At 28.2% G+C, this 26,957-nt stretch overlaps 1 protein-coding gene across 1 annotated transcript in view; it reads left to right on the forward strand.

Moving 5' to 3' along the window:
* The window catches only part of LOC112685665, a 173,654-nt gene that overhangs the window by 99,004 nt on the left and 47,693 nt on the right, over nt 1-26,957 (forward strand). Inside the window, exons 2-4 of the mRNA XM_025557602.1 lie at nt 22,791-22,999; nt 23,718-23,853; nt 25,622-25,755. Of these exons, the coding sequence (XP_025413387.1) occupies nt 22,791-22,999; nt 23,718-23,853; nt 25,622-25,755 (479 nt within the window). The remainder of the gene's footprint in view (nt 1-22,790; nt 23,000-23,717; nt 23,854-25,621; nt 25,756-26,957) is intronic.

A 26,957-nucleotide genomic window follows, 5' to 3' on the forward strand; every position in this document is an offset into this window, starting at 1 on the left:
CACAAAAAAGGTCGAATAATTGGAAATAAAACGGCAATTTTATATTTTTTTGTCCTATAAACGAGTGTTTCGTCGTCAGATGTCCATTATTATTCCGTTTTATAATAACATCCTAGGTAGAAAAAAAATGTTTACACTGTGAAACGGGGAAAAATAATGTGAACACAATTATAGTTGATAATTGCGTTTCATTGTTACATCCGTTTAAAATCGATAGAATTTGATTTTTCATTAGCATTACTATCGCTGACTATTGTATTCTGTCATTTAATGCGGATTTTGTTTGTGTATGTGTGTGTGTGTGTGTGTGTGTGTGTGTGTATGTGCGTACACTCTTGCTAGCTATAATTTAACAATTATTAATTTTATTATTATTGTTCTTATTAATGTTGCACATTATTCGTGGACTTTCTATATGCTGCCATGTATATTTACATACGTAACGAGCCGGCGCGTACCGGAAGTAGATTCCTACCACCACGTTTTATCATAGACTTACCAGACAGAGCTTTTAAACCGGACCGGATTTATTTGGTAGTAGCGAGCCGAGACTGCGTCTAGGACCGGAAGCTTCATTTCCGAATACATACAGAAGAAAAAAAGACAAGACACGAAATCGCCGACAAAGTTACATTAATTCTATACGAATACTCTTTATATTTCTGCATGTAATGCGGGAAAGGCTTTTTAATATAAAATCTTAAAAGTAATAGAAATATAAAATCATGAACAAATTATCTCATTAACTCTAACCCATGTAGGATAAAAAAGTTTTAATGCATGCGAAACGTATTATAGAGACAAGAATTAACTCAATCCTATGTTTAAACATATAAATTAAAATATTTTGACAGATGTAAATATTTATTTTAAAATTAACTTGAAATATTTATCACAATAAATATATACAGAAAAAAAATTAAATAAGGAAAACTAAAACATATAAGGTTAAAATCATCATAAATATTATTATTATTATTATTATTATTATTATTATTATTGCGATAACAAATTAGGAACTAATTGATAAATTACTTAGTCGGGTTTATTCAGCAAAAACTTAGATCATTTCCATTCGCTTGTTTTATACATGAAGCCAATACAACAAAAATACCGTTTTGCGAAATTCTACCATTTCGCAAAATACAAAACTAATAAAAACAGAATTATTATTCTGGGGTGTTTAAATTCTAACGTGATTAAGCTGGAACTGTTTCTAATAGAAATTAGGTCGTGTTTATCTTCTTATATAATATTTTGCTTGTAACGAAGTAGAAAATACTATAGATGTTTTCGTTTACACAGAAAAATTACGAGAACGTCGATATTAAATTATACGTAGAATTGATTCGCTATTTATATTCAGGACATATTTCGTAATTGTAATTTATAAAAGCAATATGACACTACATAATAATTTATGCCAATAAATGAATGCTTATTGATTGCAAAATGAATAGCATTATACACCTATTGTATTGAACTAAAAATATCAATGATGTATTTATATTTTTATACTTGAGATCCAGTTAACGTGAATAATATAATTGTTCTTAGTTATGTAATAGAATTGTTTCTCATTCGAGTAGCTTATTATAAATACACATATATAAAGAAATATTTAAATAATTATATAAATAATTTCCGACTCAAATATTTTCTTAATGAATTTCAGTTCAAATCCCTTAATGTTTGCTTTTTTTGTGTAAAATGTATAGGTAACTTATAAGTATCTTAAGTATAATTACAAATTATTATAAACTAAGCCATTTTAAATATATTTTTTTTAAATTTATTTTATTTTAATATTTTAAATAACTATAAAACAGAAAAATCAATAAAAATAATTACCTTTTTAATATAGAGCATTTTAACTTTTTTTTACCTTTTATATCAGAATTAATATTATTTTGTTGAAACAATTAAATATTTTACAAAAATAATATTAGCTTAACGTAAATAAAAGTTAAATTTACACAGAATTTTCGATTTCTCAAAATACTAGTAAATTTGTTCTGTATTTTAGTATTTTATTAATATTATTAATTAAATTGTATTGATATTTTAAATTTAAAGTTTATTTTTTTAAAACTTGAAATATATAAACATATTTAGATCTGTATTTTTAAATATTGTTCCAAATAGTGTTCAAACTAGTTTTTTTATAATTTAGTTTTCTAATTGTGTAGTGTAAAATAATCAAAAAATATTAAACACAATAATATAATAAGCTTTTCTACGAATTTGTTAAAAATCTATAGAGCATACTATAATAAATACAGTGACTAATGGTAATTCAGTGTCTTGCCAAATTATTTAAATGTATTTCAAAGTGCTTTTTTTTTTTTTTTTTTGAGAGCACAGTAAAATTAAACAGAAATATCCAATAACATAAATTAATACAATAATAGACTAGACTTTTTTAATATATTTCGTTTTCAAGAATTTCTACGACAGTTATTATATAATATTATTTATCGCAAAGCTGAGGTACCTTGGAGCTGCTGTGCGTAAGAACGTATATTATTATTAATTATTAATACTTGTATTTTATTGCACAAAGCATCGTATAAGTATCCTAAAAATTGTTCCCACCCTCTCAGGAACAACTGCGAAAACCGTTTACAGGACAATCGCGCAATGTTTGGCACGACAGCGTCATAATAACACGCACAGTGCGTCTCGATGTAATGCAATTCAGTGCGCAAAGAACAACTAAAACCGTTTCGTACCAATTGCACCGCACTTGGCAACCATCACAACATTTCACGTTTTATGTATAGTCGTATTATATTATTATGATATTTTCTTTCACCTGAGGAAATGGTGAATAATCACCAGACAACGTTCGGTAAATTCTTATCACGATTTTCCGTTTTCCGTTTTCAGAGCGTTTATTATTTTAGAGGTACCACATCGTATTATATAGTGTATATATTGCACATAATATATATATAGTGGATGTGTAGTTAGAAAAGAAACAACATCGCGCGCGCTCGGGCAATCGGAGGGATGTAATAAAATGTCCGCACCAACACATTGGTCCCGCAGGAAGATACGATCGCAAAGATATGCTTTCCCCTGTTCCAGTACCTCCTCGCAGCTTCATTCGCATACACTCTTTACGCCCAACGTGCAGCCACCACCTCGCATTACTTCATCCCACGCCACCAACCGATCGACCGTCCGTTCGTCTGCTGTAACTTCAGTATATAGTAGTATTTGTAGGTCGTTGGTGGTGGTGGTGGTGGTGGTGGTAGCGGTGGCAGCGGTTTATTGTTATTCCGGTCGCGAGTCCCCCAAAGATCGTATAAAAGCTACCAGCCCTTTCGTTTCTCTCCGGTTCCACGCACATCCTCATCCACACCCACTCATACACAAATATACACACACGCAATCACACACACACACACACACATACAATGGAACACATGCGCAACGGCTAACGAACGTACGAACGACGTCGACTGTAGCGCAGGATACAGTAGGGTTTTTACAAACTGGGACAGGACGCGTACAGGATTTGGCCTTCGGCTAATAAACACGTTTCCATCTTTTATATATGTACTCTCTCGTGTATAACAGGCCCAGCGTTAAACCCGTCACGTGTTTATAGTACATCCCTCCGCATATCATCGGTAGACGTCTACTCTTTCACCCCTTTGTCGTTGTTCCCTTTTCCCCACATGGATCACGTCCTACAAAAGAGTGATGGATTCTATTCATATTGTATTTGCAGTGCGTGCGTGCGTATAAAGAAGATATTTTCCAACTTTTATTCGTAACGTTTTAAAACATGTTTTCACGCACAGTTTTTTCGTCTATCGTCAATGTAATTTTCCATTTTTCTGTATTTTAAATCAGTTCTGTGAGTGTTAAATTTTTTTATGTGTACTTAATATTAATTTATACTAATACATTTACATATATTATTATATTAGTAGTGTAATTAACCTGTTAGGAAGCTGTGTCTCAAACGCACTACGTAACACTGTTTTCTAATCATAAAATAAAATTGACAAACAAAAATACAACTACATAGTAAAGAGATAAATTATTATAATTATTATACTACAATATATTTTTGTAATTGAAAATGCTCTCCGCTATTCATAGAATTGATGAGAATGTTGTACATCAACCTTTATCATGCTGAGGAAACTTATTTCAAACGTAAACCATACATTTACTGTTCAATCTTCAAATTGTTAATATAAGTGCATTAAAAATAAAATTGGTCGATCAAACTAAATAAAAACTCTGTGAGTTTCAGAATATGATAATTTAAAGCTGATGGAAAGTACTAGAATGCAACAATAAAATGTATTTACACATAGGGTAATTTATTGAAATGCATATATTCATAACACACACGAGTGTTAATACTTTTCGTAAATATTTATATATATATATATACGATTATAATTATATAGGATAAAATTTATCCGATATTTATAATTTAATTATATACTATTAATCTGATAATATTTCTCTGAACAATAACTGACCTCAATATCCGTTAACTACCTTTTATTGTAACATAAATTTAATAAAAAAAAATAAATTAAAATTATAAATTATAAAATCAACGACAATTTAAAAGCATAATGTATAATTAACATTTTTTTTATTGTTAGTATATTTGTGTTTAATTATCCCTTAAATTAAGTTTTAAAGTGAATACTGTATAGTGATTATATTATAACCGATGGTGACTTGATGGTGGTGATAAGAATAGATCGTTATGGAAATGTATTGAACTTTCTACTTATCGCTTTGCGCTCCCTCGATAGCAATTATACGACCAGATGTCCTGCATAAAGTTATTGTAAAATTAAATTAAATGATGGGTGGATGCTATCCGATTCTTAGAATTCCTATCGTTCATCCTAACTGGATTTAATATAGGCTCAGAGTATTTTTAAAAAATGTAATTAATACCACAATATTTTTCTAAGGTTAATACAAATACATTAATCGGCTCGAAATGAAAAATAATATTGAAATAAATTGAATTTCGATGTTCATTTTAATGTAATGAATACGGAGTTATTAAGAAGAATAATATTAATTCCAATACATTATCAACTGTACTCTAAGATGATAAAACTACCAATTCTGACCACGTTTTCATTACAACTGTACGAAAGAAAATAAAAATGTCTTCGTAACGATGAGGTTTAAAAAAATACCATTTAACTGGAAACGACTATTTGAGAATGACTATTAAACCTTTATAGTTCATTGTTTCAGTTTATTTGAGGTGTAACTGCATTTACTCTAGAAAGCGATGATCATTCACTTGTCTTATAAATATTTTCTATGTTAAGTGAGGTAAGAAATGCAATAGCATATTTTAAATAAGTTCACTCTGGAATTTCGATAAAATTTAGAATTTATTGCTTTACTCAATATGTAATAAGTTTAAACTTTATGTGTACCTACTAGTGTAATATATACACATTTAAGTATTTACGTATTTCTATTTCTAGGAAAACATTATTCTGTAACGGTTCAAAGTACTACGCAAGACAAAGTTTACTACATCTTGATAATATATTCATACAAATATGATATTCTGATAAATGATCAGTTAGGGGTAATCTGTTCCAAAGTCACGTACTTCTTATGTGTAGAGTGTTGTATTAAAAGTTTACTGCATAATACGCATTCAACAGATGATAAATGACATAGGCCTTCACAGTTTCAGCATTTGTAATGTAGCATTAACATGAATATTTTTCTACAATTCAATGTAGTCAAAACGGAAACAATATTATTATTATTCGATAACAAAATCGAGTGTATGAAATAATACAATCTATTATTATTACTGAAAAACTATAGACACGTACAAACTCAATACGTTGTTAATTATTTTTATATTATACGGTTATTGTTTATTTATTTTTCTAACGAACGGTTTACAAAGTTTTTAGCTAATTTAAATACGCAAAGCACTTAAATGGGGCGAGGCCATTTGGATTATCATGAAACATTGGTAAACCGATAGCGCAAAGTGTTAATGTGTTTATATTGTCGAGGGACAACAATAATATTTACCTGATAACCCTTGCGAAAAGTTAATACATCGGTATTAATTAAATGGGTTCGTACTATACCACACGGAAAATACAATAATATATGCAGTATAAACCTATTGTAAGTTTACATCTGTATATTGCCTGATACCACAAAAAGTATTTAACTTGGAATCATAGCGAGGGAAAGGGAAAGAAAGAGTGTGATTTAAAAATGTTCAGGTTACGATCTCGTGTGTAGTATGGAAATACGAATTTACATATAGCAAGTAAATAAAAAATTAATAATAAAATAATTTCGTATATTATATTTTATTTATATTATTGAACTTTAGACCAGGTTCTTGTCATAATTTTTATAAAGCTTAATGTAATATCATATCATATGATACATGGGTCCAATGACTAGATGTCAGTGAACACGAATACATATTAATAATATAATACCATACTATCAATAATCCGAAATATTAATCGTGTAAATTTTACTGCAAACATTTTAAATAGTACCGTATGTCCCGTATAAATCACAGTGAATTAATTACTAATGAGTCTAAGGTCACTTTACGCATCATATCAATTTAATGTATCGACATTTCGCTAAATGAATCATCAGGCAGCAATTGTATGATGAAAAAAAAAATTAATTGCTCTTAACGTTTATTTTTGCGACTAAAGTATTTGTACAATCAAAATAAAGAAAAAATACGTTAATTTGCAATCCATTGTTGGAAGAGTTGAAGGTGAACAACGATTGATTTTAATCCTTAACTATACACATATATAAGCCTATAAAAGAAAATTTTTCATTAATTGTATACGTTCTCATATTTTAAAATTATAGTAGACGCTATTTGCAGTAAAATAAAATAAAAACAAAACATTTAGTACAGTATCATTTAAGTAGTACTTATACAATTATATTGTAATTATTTTTATAGGTACCACTGATAAAGACGATTTCAAATAGTTATAATCTACTTAAATGTTTTTAAATAACTATAACTGTGTCAACACTTATACAATAAAATGTATTCGTTTAGATTGCGTTGAGCGATTCTCTCTGAAATTCAGTAACGATTAAATGTTAATATAAGTATACACACTTATTACAAATTATAATATTAAATTAAAGTTCAAAATTTCTTATTTCCGTTATTGTATTGCACAATTTTGATATTATTTAAAATAAAACTATTATATTAGTTCAATTTTTAGTACATGTGAGATGATAACTATAACTCACGCACATATTTCATATTGTGATAATTGTAATTAACAATCCATGTCAAGTTTCATACATTACCAAAGGTAAAATTCAGATAAATACACTGCGATATTTTATATTTTATTTGCTATCCAAGGTGTGCACTACATGAATTATGTTGTTGTCGGATGATGATTTTGCGCACTAAGTTGTGCGGAAATTAGTTTTGACGACAGATTATTGGTGCTATAGGCTAACCCACCTCCTCATAGGTGCCATTCAACAATAATTGAACATGCTGAAATATACTATGAGTTTGTGTATGTGTATTTTCACGTTTACAATGAAGTAAAGAATTATGAAATTAATATAAAGTGTAAAGAAGTAAAAAAATATAATTAGAATACGTGACTTAAATAAATGATTGCTCCTCTGTTCTATTTACAGTTGCATTTCGATTAAGTATACTTATCATTCAATATTATGTTTTTCTCTTGATAGTGACAAAAAATGCCATTTTTTTTTTAGCGTGAAAATAAATCATCACAGCAATAGAATTTTATTATATTTCTATGACACTATGCAACGCAACGCTTTACTTAATAATTTATAGTTGCTTTTTTTTTTATTTCACATCTATAAATTAGGGGTCAAAAGTATTTATAAAACTGTGGGCGTATTATATGTATCTAAAACAAATATACTGCGTTTTTCATTACCCATTATAAATGAATCGGATATCGATTCAACGTTACATTGACATCTCTAAACGGTTTAAAATCCTTCATTCTACAACGTTTAATGACTTTAGCGGAAATGATAAATTTTCTGGTACTTCAAATACTTTTCAAATAAATTTATTCCTTTCTTCATTACATGCCCGATATCAGTTTTATTTCACGATTTAAATGTAGACTACTATAAATTAAATGGTTTTAGTTATTTGCTGTCACCCAAAATAATACCTATCGCTATTTGATACTCTCAAAATAATTCAAATTTAGGTATACTAACTTCTTTGTTAATATTAATGTTTTGGAGAAGATGTGGTTCATGAGTTCCTATTTTGAGTGAAAAAAAATTAACACAGTGACTATTTCGACTAAGAAACAAAATAGTTTCGACTATGGATAAAAAAAAAATAAAATAACAATACGAATCGAAAAAATGAATGTATGTACACAGAAATCTGATAAGTTTGATAGGTAGTAAAATTTTAAAAAAATAAACATTTTTTTTACAACTAAGTTTTGTATAGGTATTAAAAATTCAAAGAAAAAAAAACTATAGTTCATATACATAAAGAAAAAGTTTAAATAATTAACAAAAAAAATGTTTAAAAAAACATTGCTAAATATATAAACAATAAAACTGAAGAAACTTTGAATTCACCCTTAAAACAACTTTTTTATTTATTTATTAAAAAACAACTTATTGTATAACAGTTTTCATAAAATATAAATAATTATCAACTTTATAGTAAAGATCACTGTACAATAAATTAAATAACATATTAAATCACATTGAATGTATTTTAATCTGAGTTAAAGTTATATCAACAATAATAGTGGAAAAACTATTTTACTAAAAATTAATCATTATTAAATTTGAACGAAATAAACTTCGTAAAGATAATTGAAATTATTAATTGAAAATCTAAAAAGAAATATTAGATAAATCTTACTTGGTAAAATGAATAGTAAAAATTCGTATTAAACACTTATTTTTATTTTTAATTTAATAATAACAATCTAAGAAAGGTATAATATGAGTTACAAAGAAAAAAAGACATTTTTTGTATAGGTAGATATTAAAATATCTAAATTTCCAATCAAAATACTCAGGTAAGTATGCAAATTTTTTCGGATAGTTACACACATATTTTAGAACTTCGAAAATTAAAATTCTTGACAAGTTTTAATCAAACAAACATTGAGTGAAAAAGTTGTAAAATTGAAATAATCATTAAATATAGAAGTTTTGACTTTTGAACATTATATAGTTTATTAATAGGTGTATTATTGCAAACGCATAACTGTACCGACTGAAAACGATTCATCCGTATATTCGAAACCTATTTAAGAGAGGGGATAAAATGTCTTTTGAGAGGACGCCACACTCGCATGTATTGTCTCTATTTGACACACGTAAAACATAGTTCAAATGTATGGATTTTATCTTCAATATTAGAGCAAACTGACCTATAATCAAACTTTAAGGGAAGAACATTGTCTGTGTTCTTTTGGTCGATTTTTTTCCGACATTTTAATTCCTAAGCAAGGTTTTTTTAACTGTAATATTTTACATACACATAACATGCTCTCAAATGAAAATAATCTTTCCTTAAAGTTTGGTTATAGGTTAGTTTGCTCTAATATTAAAGATAACATCAGGGCAGTTGAACTACTGAATGCAAATTTGGTATGTTGTGCGTATGTCAGACGGAGACAACACGTGCGGGTGTGGCGTCCTCTTGACGAATTCTTACGAAGACGTTAATTCGTCAGAAAAAATACACTCCTAGAAGTTATTGAACAAAAATAATAATAACAACAGTAAATTGTCGGTTTTCGGAGCAAAACAAAAGTTATAGGGACCAAAATAGATAAAATTACGGTCGGCTGTCGTTTTACCTGTCGTAATCAATCCAAACTCTACGAGCACAGTGCACATACACACATACACACACACGCGAATTTAACGCACCGATACGCGGTGGTGGTGGTTGACCACTTTTCATACGCGACACGTCGCCGGACGTCGTTTATTATTTCGGTTACGCCGTACACTGCGCGTCTTCTTAGATGACGGAGTGTGTGTGTGTGTGTGTGTATGGGATTTCATCGCGTCTGACAGGCGAGAAACCACCGTTGTTGAGCTAAGAAAAATGGCTAGGTTAGGATTGACGGACGGCAAACAGAGAATGATGAGGAGAAGATGAGGAAAACATGACGAGGGACAGAGAGAGAGAAAGGAAAGAAAAAGATAGAAACCAACCAAAACAAAAGTGTCGGATAAAATCGAATTTTCCGACGATTTTTTTTCCGTTCTACTCACCATGATGCAACGGAAAATAAACGATATGTCCATCGACACATATCCATATAGTGCGTATAATACCCCGTACCGAATTTACAGGTAATATAATATATAACGGTACCATTATTTCGCAGTTCTGTCTACGTGCTCATTGTACGACCGTAGCGCGTGGCTTTGAAGAAGTTAAATGACCACAAATAGTGTACCGATAGCAATCGAAGTGTCCCCCACAACAATGCCCATTACGTAATTATATTATTATCAATACGACCACGTGTTACCACCGATAGAAAATAACCGTCGTAATAATGTATTGTATTATTGTAGTATCGTCGTGTAAAAATCATCGTAGGGCATACAAACTACAAAGTTGATGATTTTTTTTTTTTTTTTTAATCGAGACCTGTTGTAAGCATTTGCGATAACACCCCGAGCTAAAAAATTTTCATACTTAATGTTTTAACGGTATCGATTTTATTAAAATATACAACAAACTATTTATTTACGAGTATTTAATAGTAATATATTATCTAAGGGTATAAGTCGCATGACAATTATATTTTTATTTTTTAGAATATTAAAGTTTAAATTTTGATATAATTTCCATTGTCCCTTATTTGTTGTACACTCTTCTTCGATATTATTTATGCATTTTCTGACATTTACATTTTCCTATGAACGTTGAACGAGATGAACAAATTCGTACCTGACCACGCGATTTCTCTTATTTAAACAGATAGTATGCAAATCTAGCGATCCTTATCTTAACTGATTATTGATAACGTACTGACAAATTGTATTTATTTGATCGCTTGGAAGTTAAACTACTTTTTGTTTAATTTATACTAAATTAAAATTCTACGAGAATGTTTATTATCTTCTTCAACGTTCATGGGCCTATTAATTACCCAGTTAAAATGTTCTTTCGAGATATCATAATGTAATGTTAAAATCTCATTAAAAAAAAAAAAAAAAAAAAAATGTTCTTGTAAACAATAGTAGGATTGTTCAAGTACATTTATTTTTCATAATATTTGTTGAAATTATTAGTCATATAATATTTAACGCTCCAAAAATAATGAATATATAAATTAAACTAAATACAAATAATATGATATAAATTATTATTCATTCTCATCGAGGCAATAGATTAACTGTTAATAAAAAAAAAAAGGAAATAAATATATAAGAAAAAGAGTATGAAATACAAGATTATACTCTTATTCGCTGATTGTCTGTGTATGTTTGATTACTATTACATTAACATTAGCTTCCATTTTTACACTAACTGATTTAAAATACCTGAAATAATAATTTTTTTGGACGTATTCAAGTTGGGTCCCAAATAATATTTATGATAAAGATAAACAACTAATTGGGTCCGATTATAAAAACAATAACACACGAGTTCGGTCCGACTAAAAAATCCATAACATCCTAGTTCAATTCGACCACTACGGCAATAAAACCTATAACACAAGTATTGATACACTTGATAATGTTAAAACATTAATATATTTGAATTTGTAAATGTTTTAATCATTTAATTTACTTATTTACCATATACCGGTATTGTAATTTTAAATTAATAATTATATATCATATATTGGAAACTTTAAAAAAAAAAATCATACCTGTAGTCGAAAATTATAGGTAACTGAAAATCCTAAATCTATAAAAATTAGAAGCGATTTTTTTTTTTTTATGGACCAAACTAGAGTAGTACTTGTAAAATCACGTATTTCTGCTTTATATTTAGACATTTTATCTCAAACTAAATGTTCAAGTAGATTATAATTGTAGAATATTCATTAGGTATATGAAAAAAATTATAAATTTACTCGTACATCCTGAACCATGGCGTAGCTAGAAAAATATTTCGGAGGGTTATACATTTTAAATTCTTTTCTAGATAAGTACCAACTTTTTAATTTCAATTAGCCGATTAAAAATAAGTTAAAATATAATATGTGTTATTATTTTGTTCATTGAAAATGGTTTGATGTTAACATGATATAACATTATAGTTGCCTACTCGAAGTAGCGTATCCAGAATTTTTTTTTTTTTTTGGGGGGGAGGGTTAATAAAAGTTTAACATATAAAATTGTATTGAATTGTGTATTTTTATTATAATAAATTATCATACATTAAATATTTTATAAGTGTATAACTATTTTACAACGCTGATTATAAAAAGTTGAAATATGTAAATATTTATTTTTTTTAAAAGCTATAAATTTATATTTAATTTTCGTTTCGATTTTTGAGCAAGTTCATCTGAACATCATTAATACCCATGTTAATATCACGATGAATATTAAGTAAGGCTAAACCATTTAAACGTATTTGTCCAGAAGAATTTCTCAAATAAGTTTTCAAACGATGCAGTGTTGAAAACCATCGTTCTCCCGTGGCAGTTGATACTGGAAGCGTAATGAATATTTGAAGAAGCTTAGATATTATTTGATAAACATCTGGACAGGTTTGGAAGTATACTTCAATAGCATTTTTGTTCTTGAGTTCAGAAGATGTTAAAGTTGAATATTTAGTGTACCACAAATCTAATTCTCCGTTTAATAAATTATCATTTAGATTTGAATCGGAACATTCATCAAGTATATCTTGATATGTTTCTACTAATTGTTTGAATTTACCTTTAATTTCTTCAGATATTTTAGATATTTTCATTTCTATCTTGGGTACAATACAATCAAAATTATTCAAGACAATCCTATATGATATAAATCTATCGTACGATTGGTCTAGAAAATTATCTATAAAATGTATGAATGCTAAAACTCTCAAAAAATATTCTGGATTATCTGATTTACATTGACGTGGCAAACTAACAGTAATATCAAATTTTTCACATATTGTTATCACAGATAAAAATAATTGTTGAAACTCTACATCACAATTTTCTCTGATTTCCTGAATAGTATTTTGAACATTAGATGCAGCTTCTAGTGCAGTTTTTAAATCAAGATTTACTGTTTGAAGATATCGGCTGAGAGGAAAACTTATGGAAAGTATTTTCACTAAAATAGCTAAAGCTGTTTGAAATTTTAACTGTCTTATTGCAGTAAATAGATGACTTGCAGAACTAGAAGTGTCAGAATCTGGCCAAAGTGTTATTCTATCTAGTGCATGTAAAATGGCTGGTTAAAGTTCTTCAAATAATATAACTGCATCATGTTGATCGACCCATCGAGTTGCACATAGATTTTTTAGTTTAAAACGATTAGTCTGTGGAAATATTTCTACTATTGATAATTGCAAAATACTTTGCGTTTTTGGATAATCGAAAAAAGTACTTACACTTTGTATAGTACTCATACAATTTCTGACTTCTGGTTCATTACAGCTAAAAGTTATAGCTAAATGTAAACAATGCGCACTGCAATGTAAATAAAAGGCACTAGGATGTTCATTGTGAATAAATTTTTGTACGCCATTATATCTGCCACTCATCGCTGCAGCTCCGTCATACCCTTGCCCAGTTAAATATTTAATATTTAGTCCGAAGTCAGTCATACTTTTCAATATAACATCAGATAATCCTTTTTCTGACATATTTTGAATTTCGATAAATTGTAGGACGTCTTCTCTAATTTTATTTGCATTTAAATCGACATAACGAACACATAATGTCATTTTTTCTGTGTTAAATCTGTCGTTTCATCAGCCAAAATGGTGAACGATTTAGATTTATTAACACTAGCTACCAAATGTTCTAGAATTAATTAATTGCAGATTGATATTATTTCGTTTTGAATCAATGGACTTAAATAGGTGGAATTTTTATTGGTAGTTTCTAAATGATTTTTAAGCACATTGTCACCAGAATCAATTCGAAATTTAATTAGCTCTCTGAAATTTCCCTGATTTTCTGTACTAGCATTTTCATTTAGATCAATAACTCCCGAATCTCTATGCCCTCTTAACGAAATTCCTTGATTTCCGCAAAATAAAATGGTTTTAATAATTGGACGGAGACGATCTCTGTTATCATTAATTTATTTTTTTAAAGCTTCATTTGTCTGTCTGCCAATTGGTTCAACATTTTTAATTCTAATTGTCAAAAAACTATCCAATTAATTTGACTAAGTTTGTGGTATTGATTATTTTGGTGGTCCTTAAACAAATCTTTGGCTTTTTTCCAATTATTATTTTTTCAATAACTAATTTTCCAGGATTTTGATGACCACCCTTTCCTAATCCATCTGATGGTGGGAACAAAATACAGGTCAAACAAAAAGCCCCATCTTGTATTTTTGAGTTACGAAGCCAACAGAACTCATACGTCCAATTTATTTGAAATCTCATGTTCCTATTGCCATTTTGAGGAAATTTATAATTTGGATCAGGTACCCATATATTTTTTAAAATATCTATTTTTTCTTCAGCTGACCACTGAAAATTAATATTATTTGGGTATTTTAATAAATATATTGTTAATTAGTATTAATGATGAATGTACAAAATATATAAAAAATAATAATTCGCATCAGAAGTGTAACCTTTCATATAAATCTAAAATATTTATAAAATATAAATAATAGTAAATCTTACCTGTATTCCTATGTAGTAAGAAATATCTTTTTATGTTTCAAAAGTAGAAACTAAATTTTTTGTATTATCCAATAATTCAGAAGCCAGAATTTGGGATGATGTCGACTTTAAGGAAATTTCATTATTTTGAATAACTCTGTCGTCAAATTTTAGTTTTTTAATAGCTTGCGAAGATGTTGAGACAGTAGAGCTGAAGTATTTCAAAATGTTATTCTTTGATTCTTTGCTCACTTTATGTGTAGTAATAAATAAATTATAAGACGCTAATACAAGTCGAAAGCTGTGAACAGTTGTTCCGCGATCAGTGTAATTACTACAGAGTACAGACTGACTGCGTAAACATTTCAATACGGGCAATTATTATGAAAAACGCTATCGAAGTATTCGAAAATGCACCAAGTTTTAAGGAATGTAAAAATATATTGGGAATTATAATTTGTAAAATATCGATATCGCAATCGTAGAAGCCGCTAATCGGTTTTAATTTTATGTTATCTGTATTCTGTATCATACTGTCATGTAATTCGGGTTTTGCTAATTATTAGTCAGTTTTATACGTGCGTCGTACACTTTACGAAAAATTATCTTGAAAGTTACAAGAATCTAAAAGTTATAATGTAATGGTGTAATGGTGACCGCTGGGTGTCGCGTGCTGTGTCGGTCGATCATTAAATTAATTAAATATTGAACAATTTTCGGATGGGGGGGGGGTTACAACCCCCTAATCAATCCCTGTTGGCTAGGCCACTGCCTACTCGTTTATCTTAAAGTTATTGTATATTTTATAAAATAAGATAGACATTTTAGTGAGGGGTAGTAATATATTAATTCCCCTTCCTCCTCTAGCTAAGCCATTGATTCTGAAATAATATAGTTTTGAAAAATAAATATATTAATGTTTAAATCGACTTTTGTGTAATAACTAGTTAGATAATATTTTTTAATAACATCATACATTACTTGTGAGTAACTTAATTAATAAAATATCATAAAAGTTACATCCTGATTTAATGTATTTTGATTTAACGCAATATTTTCAGTTTTATATAATATAAATGCATGAACAAGTACGTAAAAAAAAGTTATCCGAAATTTGAATAAAAAAACGAACAATAACTCTAAGAAAGTATGTGATAATTGGATTTTTTATTTCATTGAAATCGTTATGTAAAATAATTTTATAGTGATGAATACAATATTATTAATATAAATTCTAGTAAAGCTAATACATAAACGTTTTTTTGACTAGTATTTACAGGTCAATAAAAATAAGTTTATTTAATTTTTGGTAAAAGAAATATTTTATACTATTGATTTTTAATATAATTATGATTGTAAATATAATAAAATATTATATTATATATATATTTTTTTTACATATTTAAAATATGTGTCATCAATTAAATTAAATTTAAATAGAATCATTTCAGAATCTAGACAATTTATTGAACTTCTTATACAATTAATATCTTTAAAACAACAAAAATCAGAGGAAAAAAGTCGGGTGTATTAGTGAAACTAATATTGTTTGATTTTTTGTACGATTCTACAGGTAGAAATAAAACGCACGGAGAAAGACCTAATTAATACATTGTGTAAGTTGTTGAGTCTACTTATATAATTTCTTAACTTTTTAAAGTAATAAAGAATAATGGATGAATCTGGATAAAGCGAAATTAAATATTTATTGAGTATTTTTCTTTCATTGATAATTAGAATTTAAGACGTATATTTCGTAAAAAAAGGAAATTACTTGGGTCATTTAAAAGTAGTAAAACCAAATTTCTGAATAAAATATGTTACATTTTTACAATTATAACTTTTGCAAAAAAAGCAATTAGATGAGTAGTAAATTTCATCAAAATATAATTATTATGCCTCTTCGTTTTTCCAAACTATAACCAAAAACAATGTTGGAAAATCGAGTATTTAAGGAACTGGAAAACAGTACAGATTTCATTAAAATATTTCAAAAATTATAAAATTTCTTTAAAATGTTAACATAAGCAATTAGTGAAATTTACGAATTGCAACAACAAACATTTATACAGTACCAAGTCATTTATTCGAAATTCATCGAAATACCCGACTTTGTTAAAACTTATTTTCTTACGCATATTAAACTTTTTAAGACATTATTGTAACCTTTTTTTGAAACAGTCTTCTTCGTCAAAATCGAGTACACTCAGATCCAAATAAAAATAAAAAAACACACATCTTAGAAAAAAATCCTTGTTTCGTTCAGAATGTAAAATTGAATTATTTAACCATAATTTGAAAGAAAACGAATATTTATATTATTCCGGTTAAAACACACATATCTGTATGCTATTAAATTTTTATAAGTCTTAGAATCGAAAATTGTGAATCATATACATTTTATGTTCATGAAAAATCAGTTACGCTCTATGGTATGGATACAATTTTTTACTGGGGGGGGGGAGGTGTTTAAGAGTCAATTCATAATATTCTTAGTATATCTTAATACGAGGTCCTATATAATAATATTACATTTAAAATTTTATAATTATTATGTCTCGTATTTAATGAAAATTATTTTGTTACTCATTTTTCAATATTTACCTAATCATAGTAAAACGAAAATAATAAAATATCTCTAAAAAAAAATCTGGGGGGGGGGGGTTGAAAACTCTTACAACCCTCCCCGTAACTATGTCACAGGTTATGCTGTAATTCAGAACGTTTACGTATGCACGCACAGCGACACGTAACACGGATGTATAATGTTGAGAATATGATTTCGTATGTTTTAAACAGCATAAAATTGTTGAAACGTCATTTCACTACTTCGATGGTGTGTTGTATGGCAAACAGTTGCGGCTCGTAGTAAATATTCTGAAGAGACTTAAATTATTTAACATAAACTTCATACAAAAATGTTCAAGAAAAACGTTTTTATTGAAATATTAATTATACTTAATACTGAATTTAATAATCGGTTAATTTTTTTAACGTTTTTAACTGTAAACTTTTATATACTAATTCAATTCTGCAATTTTTTTTATCTGTGAATTCGTAAAAGACGGTGTGTAGCGACTAACGATGGCGGGATGGCACGGAACTGCCATTGTCGTGAACCCAGTTTTAAAAGCGTCTATAATACGTGGATTATTCCCCTCGGCCCCTTCTATCAAACAAGCTAAACCATTTCATGTTACGATTGAAACTGTCCGGACGTCAGTTTCACTAAAACTACGACCGTCATTGAAATTACTAAAATAGTGTGTCCATTAAAATAACCATTTATAGGTTTTATATTTTGTGACCTTAAATTTATAATAATAAATATAGAAAGCGCTGTATTACATATTTTCACTAAAAATAAAAATATTTCTATACATTTTAAAAAATTTATTATTTACAAGTAATTGTTTTATTTTATTTTTTTTTAAGGGGAGACGCAGTCCCAAAGTCTTCCCATACGAGCCACACTTGATGGCAAGGGTAAGAAATAAGGTATTTCAATTGCGGGCGAGGGCCACATTTCGCCAAAGATTGAAATCGTCATCACGCGCGAGCCATACATAGTATTTTTTTATTTATTTTTTTTTTTTTGTTACGTTCCTGCGTTCGTGGTAAAAGTATTCTGGTCATGCTGGGAATATGACCAGCACTTTTGTGGATTTCCACTTGACCGTCCGGCATTTTTTGGGAAATTTACTTTACCGCTCGACATTTTAGGGTTTTCCATTTTTCCGCCTGGTACTTCTTGATATTTCCACTTTACCGCAAAGAACTATGAGGAATTCTACTTAACCACTCGCTGGACAAAAAAAGTTCGCTCTCCAATACTCCAACCATGGTTGAAAACCAAAAACTTTGGTGCAGGCGTGACAAAAAAAGCTATATTATTTCTTGAAAAAACAAATCATCAAGCTATGGGTTCATATTTCGCTTTACTGGGAAAAAATTAATGTATCAGATATATTACAGAACAATACGTGTACTTATGCATATGAATATAAATAACGTGTTTTAATTATTATAATAAATTATAAGGTTTACTATAATATCATAAGAATTTTATTTATCAGTTGAGAAGATTTGTATCTTCAGGTGTCATATATCTTAAAATACAATTAAATACCTATTTAGCATGTCATATATACATTTTTTGGCATAAAAATAGTTAAAATTAAAAAAAAAAATTGTAGTATGGTATTAAATAGAAAATTATTTCCCTCTGCCAATGGTACATAAATACGAAACTAAATGCTCAGTGGGAAATTATTTTTCACCCTTTTTTTACCAATGTAAATGAAGTTACGAATTTTTGACATTTTTTAAAGTATCTTACATCTGTTAAGAAGTAAATTTGAAAATTTGGTAGAAATCGTACAATATTTTTTCTGTGCCCTATAAAGGGTTAATGACCTTCTTATGAACTGTATTATTCTTCACTTTATTTCATTTTAAATGAGAGTCGCTGTTACAATTTATGAATTGTAAGTTAATTTCAGCAGTTGACAATCTGATTTGGCGCGACATATGTACAATGTACCTATTTATGAGAACTCGGTTTCTTTTAGAATCTTACCTAAGAAATTACCTGCTAAAGATAAAATCCGTACTTTCTAATTTTAGAAACCATTAAGGTTTGATATATCCGTTCATTGTCAAACGATCCAAGGCCCCGACCGGTAATTAATGTGGCCGAGTTAATACTAAAGCAGCTGGATCATCAGTTTTAACTAGTTAATTGCAGACCTAGCTATAGAAAGTGGTAAGTTTAATGGGATATATCGGTGTTAGTCAGCCTCTATATCTACTTTCTCAGTCTAAAGTTTAAATATATCCTTCAGTTTCTCTGGCTTTTGTGCCAACTAATTTGGTGTTGTAAACTATTATTAATTCAATCAGACCTTTTGGTCTAACTGACCGTTAAGATACAGTCTCTTCCTAGAATCGTGAAATCACATAACAATTACAATCCGAATGTCATTAAGTCTCCGAAAACGGTATCAGTGAATATTATAAACAATTACTAGGTAATTGAGACGATTTCCAGATCTAGCGATCGAACAATATTTTATTGATCACATCTTTAGTAGTTCAGTACAGATAGTACATTTTTTTTTCTATCATACATTTTATCCATATGGAATTGGCTTAGGACCGTGTGGCAGTTGCACATTAAAACGTAAAAAGATTTTTGACAGAGAATGATAACGCAAAAGGCACCGAAACGTTCCTTTACGACCGCAAGACAACGGGATAACGTTCCCACGGGGGTCCTTATGAAACTTTTATTTTTCCCAAGTCGATATAATCTTTTTGATTTAGTTTTATCGGTGAAACTGTATTATCAGTATCAGTAGCCTAGTGTATAGGGTGAAAATAAAGAGTTAGACTATTTTTCTTATACAGTCGCCTTACTAAACTTGAAGCACACGTTGCGACCCCAGGTTATGGATAACACACGTGGAAATATTTTTTTTTTGGTTTCTATCTCTGTCATTTGACATTCCTCTAAGTCCGACCTAAGTCGCAGTGTCTCTCGGATTCTCACATTCTTTTGTGAATACAATAAATATTTCCTTTGTGCTCCGACTTTCCATGTCATTGATTTTTTTTCGGTTTTCTCAATAAAACCCATATTTCATTATAATTATAAAGTGTAACTTAAGTGCACAAAAAAGTTTATTAAAGGATTTCAATTATACCGCAAACCAATAAAATGAAAACCATCTTTCTAACATGGACAATAGAAAATCAATGTAAAATATTTTTGATAAATTATGATTTTTATTAGAATTCAAATATATTTCATGTTACAAATTTTAATTGAACACGATTTAAGTTTAAGTAAGTTATGTTACACTGTACTATACTGAGTAGTTTTCACAATGATGCTGGTACGCTGATATTTGTGAAAATGTAAATAATATTTTTAAAAAATATAATTTTACTACAAATCTAGTTAATACATTCTTTATTATCAGTTCTTAATTTTTTGTAGATCATGAACCCCTGATAAAAGATTTTTAGAAATCGCGGACCCCCTTACCAATTTTTTTTTGAATACATTTTTTTTTACAAAACATCCATGTAATTAAAATCAAAATTCTAATATTTATTTTATATAATAAATTACATTAGCAGACATGACAATACAATATCGTACATACATATTTATAGTTATTTTTATAACACTTTATTCATTTAAATTTAATTATTTTAGTTTTCATTTTTTTTTTTTTTTTTTTTTTTTTTTTTATAGTCTTGAAATTTAAATTGTACTGACTTAATGCAATAGTTGGTATTATACTTGAGACACAAGTATTTGAACATCGTATAAATATATAATTTATCTATTATATAATAAAAAATATATGAAAAAAGAAATAATAATAATCTAACAATATTTATTGAATGACTGATGTCATTGTATGTCATGTTTAACGTATTTTATGTGTTAAGGCTGCCGAAGACCCCTAAAGGGTCGTGGGTCACAGATTAAGAATCGCTGTTCTTGATAATTATTGACTGTATAAAAGGATAAATGGATAAAAAAAAGTCTCAATGTTAATTATTGTGTAAATTTCAACTGTTATATGCACACGGAAAAATAAGAATGATTAAAAATGTTAATTTTTTTTCCCTTGTTGTTTCTATATGTTGGATCTTAAAGGATTAAACTACATTTAAATCATCATTACTAATAATTGTCCTTGTTCATCGCATAGATCTTTTAAATTTAAACATTGCATTTACTTTTTTTTTCATATTCATCCTGTAAATCATTTTACTGTTATACACTTGTAAGAGCAATATGTGACAGGTAAAATATAATACATCAAAAATATAAGATGTTATAAGTCAACCCCAATCATATTATGTTACAATTAAAATACACATACTATTGTTACTATACTGAAATTTGAACATTATTATCACAATGATATAGTATTATTTTATTACCCTCCTATCAACATTTTATTTTGACGACAATATCCTTTATTATTCGCTAATAGTTTATAATATATTTATATAATTATTTCTTCCAAATTTGATACAAATATGATTTACGCTTAAGTATTTTTTGCTATTAATTATAATCTAAACGAAAATGTAGTAGTAACTTATTTCAAGAGAATACGTCGATTACCTATTGTTGCTAATAATAAAATAATTTCAATTTAAAAGCTTAAAAAATAATAATTTATCAAATCGATCGACTATATTTCACCTTTTATATTTTCTACATAGGTATCTTTTGTATACAGCCTTCAATACGTTTGATTGTATCAAAATAATATTAAAATATAACTCATCATAATTTATTTTAATAACACGATAAACTGTTGAGGAAATATATTGCTGATAAATAATTTATTTCTCGAGATTATTGTTTTAAGTAATTAGTGAAATAATTTATAATTTTATATATACTTCTAAAATAACTTCTATTTTAAAGTTTGAAATTCTGATAACATCTCTTTGAATATTTTTAACATCATTACGTTTCCAAGAAATTTGTTTTTCATATAAGAGCGAGTACATAAAAATGTATTACTTAGTCTTAAATTTTAGTGTCATTGATATTGCAATTCAAATTTGTTAAAATTAATTGGAGGTATTTTAATAAAATAAAGTGTACATCATCCAAAATAGTACAGATTTTTATCATAAAATAATCCAGATTAAGTTTACATTAGAAAATTTGGGACTGTACCAACAATTTAAACTCTAAACTGATAAAATCGTAATCAATTTGATCATATCATTATTTTTTAAGTTCATTAATGTACGTGTTATAGTGCTATAATTGTTAATATTTATAAAAAATATTAATGGTCATGATAAAGATAAATAAAACGGCAAAGGTCTTGACTGATATGAAATCTAATGACAGATAAATTAAGAACTACAAAAAAATTATATTTATGATTATTTTTTTTTTCTTTAGGTGGCAAAGGAGCTCTTAAACTATTGAAATTAGAAGTACCGCAATGGGCAGATCTTAGGAGCTCAGTGACTCTCAACTGTCAGTATGATACGGGTGGCGACAGCCTTTACTCGGTAAAATGGTACAAGGATGAGCACGAGTTCTTCCGATACACTCCTGGACTCAATCCCAAGACGCTCGTGTTCAATTTAGATGGCGTCAACGTTGATGTAAGTGGAGTACCGAAATGTGTTGCGTTTATATATATTTCGACGTTTCCTTCCAATGGTAATTTATTCCCAATCCTAATACGTAGACTCCACGTAGACCAGGGCGTTGGTTGGGTATGTGAAAATGCGAAAAGAAAAACCCTCTTACGCATGCGAGGGTGGAGGCATTACCGTCTTTATCGAAGGGTTGACGAGATACGCTATACATATAGATGTATGACGACGGAGAGAGGGTTGTGAATTGAAGCCGGTTAAATGTGAATATGAAAACGTGCATCGAGTTGTGTACAAATTACACAAATACATATATACATATAGTGAAAGTTTTCAACTCATTGACCTATATAAAAACATCGAAAACATTATCACCTACATTATTACATTTGTATCGTACTTTATGCTTGGCCACTGTTTTTACACGAAAAGCTCGGGGAGAAAAAACCTTTACCTTCTCCCCCCGATGAAACGTGTACAATACATTTATCCATCGTATTATCATACGCCGTACAAGACATTACCATTTTTTCGTATTCATACGTATTCATCGTATTACGTCCCAAAACCCCCTATTTTTATGGACCAATACACTGTTTCTCCGATCGTTTTCAGTGCCTAAAATTTCATTGAAATACATAGGTGTTATGTAAATATATATATATATATATATATCTGCTACATTAAACGGCATCAATATTCCTAACCACACTAAACGTTTCAGGAGAATAAGTCATCTTCCACGGTGGTGACGCTATTCCCATTAACGAGAAAGAGCAGTGGGAATTACAAATGCGAAGTGTCAACGGATGCTCCGAATTTTCCCACCGTCGTCGGAGACGCCAATATGACAGTCATCGGTAACATAATTATTGTATTATTGTCATTGTGATTTGACTATAAATTTAATAAATATTTATCGATAATTTTCAATAACAACAATAATAAATATACATAATATTTATGTGATATGAGGGAAATATACGTTTACCAGAATGAGCATATAGATATTTTAATTTAAGACAGGAAATTATAAATTCCCAGTGTTCAGAATTATTTTTAAAATAAACCAAAATGTAGTTCATAAAAACCATAATTTATCAATTCTTTTGTTTTCAATTAAAATATTGTTCTTGTAAATAATGGGAAGTATAACATTAATTATAACAACACATGAATATGAAATATACATTAACATCTAATATTTTTTAAATTTTCATTCAAGTGATTCATCTCGTATATTTTATTTAAATAAATAGTTATTTTTTACGTTTAAAAATAAAAATTGTCAAAAATCAAGAAAATAATCAGAAATTTTTTGTTTTGTTTGATTTTTTATTCTTTTTAATCTTTAGAGAATATATATAAAATTATAATTTCACTCACAAATAACAAGTGCATAGAAATTCTACCTAGAAAAATGTGCACATTAAGATAAAAAAGAAAAATATTTTAAAAGCTGTTTTTGTCGTATTAGATAATAACCATTATAAATAAAATGTCTTCAAATTTTGAACGCTTATAACTGACCCTTGGCTTGAAGTATTCTACTGGTGTTTTCTCGATAATTTATAAAAAAAAAAAAAAAATTTTGGTAAGTGGTAATTTCCATTGTTTCTCATTGTTTTATATTGAAAAATTACAAACTTATAACTAATACAATTCTATAATGAGCTGAAAACGTTGTATCTTAAACATCTTAGATTATATTCTAGGTTTGTTTAGTAATATATAACGATATACACCCATAAAATAAACATATATAATAAACATTATAACATGAATAACTAATAATAAGAGTTTTGGTTATCTAAAAAGTTCTGCAAAATTGTTCATAATAAATCATCATACTGATTAATATGCATAAATTAAAAATATGAAGATTTTTTTGTTATTTCAGTTAAATTATTGTCCTTTGAATGCTTTTTTTACGTATTATAAAATCATATATAATTTTTGTATGCTTACATAATTGATATTCAAAGATAAAATAAACTAAATATTCAATATTGGAATTCATACTTCAAAAGTAAGAGCTAACTTCAAAAGTTGTTCGTGATCTGAATTCAACGAATTCGATGCATGTACACGTAGAATAAAAAAACTTTTACTTTATGAAACAAATATTCCAGTAAAAGTGATTTTCTTTGTTAATTGATCAACAATTTATTATAAAATATTAATTTTAAAATATAAGAAGGATATGAAGTTCATAAATTAATCAAACAATATTTAAATGTGTGCAACCACAACCGTTTTAGTTATTTTTTGTATTTGATTTCATAACCATTTGTAACTATTGATTACGTTTTGTATTTATTTTATTTCATCTAAAATTCATGTAGGATTCGGCAATTATTATCATAGTTATTTTTAAATTTTTGTATATTTTAGTCCATTCTAAAATTATAGCGAGAACGAACGGTTCAGATAATATGTGACATAAATCGTTGGTAATATTTGGTATTCATAATGAATAATAATTATTTTATTTCAGAACGGCTACTTTTAAAATTTCAAACGGATACTAAATTAAATTGTGTTGCTTTTAAAACAATATTGTAACATTTATTTACTTTACTAGAAAACATGTTTATTATCATTATTATTCTGATATATTTTTTACAGCGTTACCCGAAGATGGTCCAAGAATAGAAGGACTCCGGCAGTGGTATACCGTGGGCGACTATTTAGAAGCCAACTGTACAGCAAAAATGACATTTCCTGAAGCCCAAGTCACTTGGTATATAAATAACTTAGAGGTTAGTACATGTATTTATTTTATAATTATTAAGTTTTAAATGGCCGTTGATGAATTGTAATTTTAGATGGTCAATTTTTTCGAAATTTATACAAAATTTGTACACTTGATTGTGTGAACCTCATTGACTGTTACCTCTTTTTGACTGTGCAGCTTAAAGTTTTCACGTTATAACTTCAATAAAACGTACTTGGATGTGCGATACAAGTTTTAATGACAGTTTAAAACTCGTTCAGACACCTAACCCTTCTACCTTACATGTTTCACTGACCGACCATCGTTTATAATAGAAAAAGTTCATTTATCAGGCGTTTAAACCGACACACGCACACACACACACATATACATACATAACTTAACGCCACTAACCCTACTACTGTAATCAGTAACTCTAAAATCACTATAAAAGTACATAAAAGAGTGAGATCAGTCATGTAAGACAGTTGGTTATAGGAAATAAAGTTTACTCCACTATTGTATTGTGTAATAGGTTGTTGAAAGAATTGGCCACTTGGGTACTAGTTGTAAAACTGGTTGAAGAATAGTGACTGGATAGAGTGGTAGAACACTGGGAAAACAATTAAATGCAAAATCTTTTGGGTCCAACCGTTATGACGCGCCATAGAAAATTAAGAACACTTAAATCATATAGTGTTTCCTTGGGCTTTAACGACGTCAAAACCACTACCGATAAGCAATTATATTCCTTGCTGTAGCCTCACGTCCTGAATTTTGTGTTATTTTTCCCCGAGAAAAGTTTTAACTCGTTCTGATTATAAATTTCCCCCGAGGATATGTTTACATTTTCCGTGCGACTGAATTAAAATAAATGAGAAAGAAATATATTTACTGGAAATGTTGTGTTACGGTATTATTCACGCGTGATTAACTAGTCAAATTGTATTTTACATTATTAGACAAAAACATCACTAGCTAAAAAAACAAACGATTGATAAAAGCTAGGAATTTAGTAAAATATTAAAAAATAAACATAAGATGTTATCATGTTTTTGAGCACATGCACCTATAATAAGAATATTACGTAAAAGAAAAATGACATAATTTGTGTTCAAAATATATCGTTCATTTTATTTTTAAATTTCAATTATGAAGCATTATTTTAATCGAATAAAAATAATAAAAGTATAAACTAAAGTTGGTTTGCAAATCTGTTAATATTTAATTATACATAGAAAACAAATA

This window comes from Sipha flava, unplaced genomic scaffold (genome assembly GCF_003268045.1).
Source record: "Sipha flava isolate LNK unplaced genomic scaffold, YSA_version1 285_pilon_pilon, whole genome shotgun sequence".
In the NCBI taxonomy this organism is placed as follows: domain Eukaryota; kingdom Metazoa; phylum Arthropoda; class Insecta; order Hemiptera; family Aphididae; genus Sipha; species Sipha flava.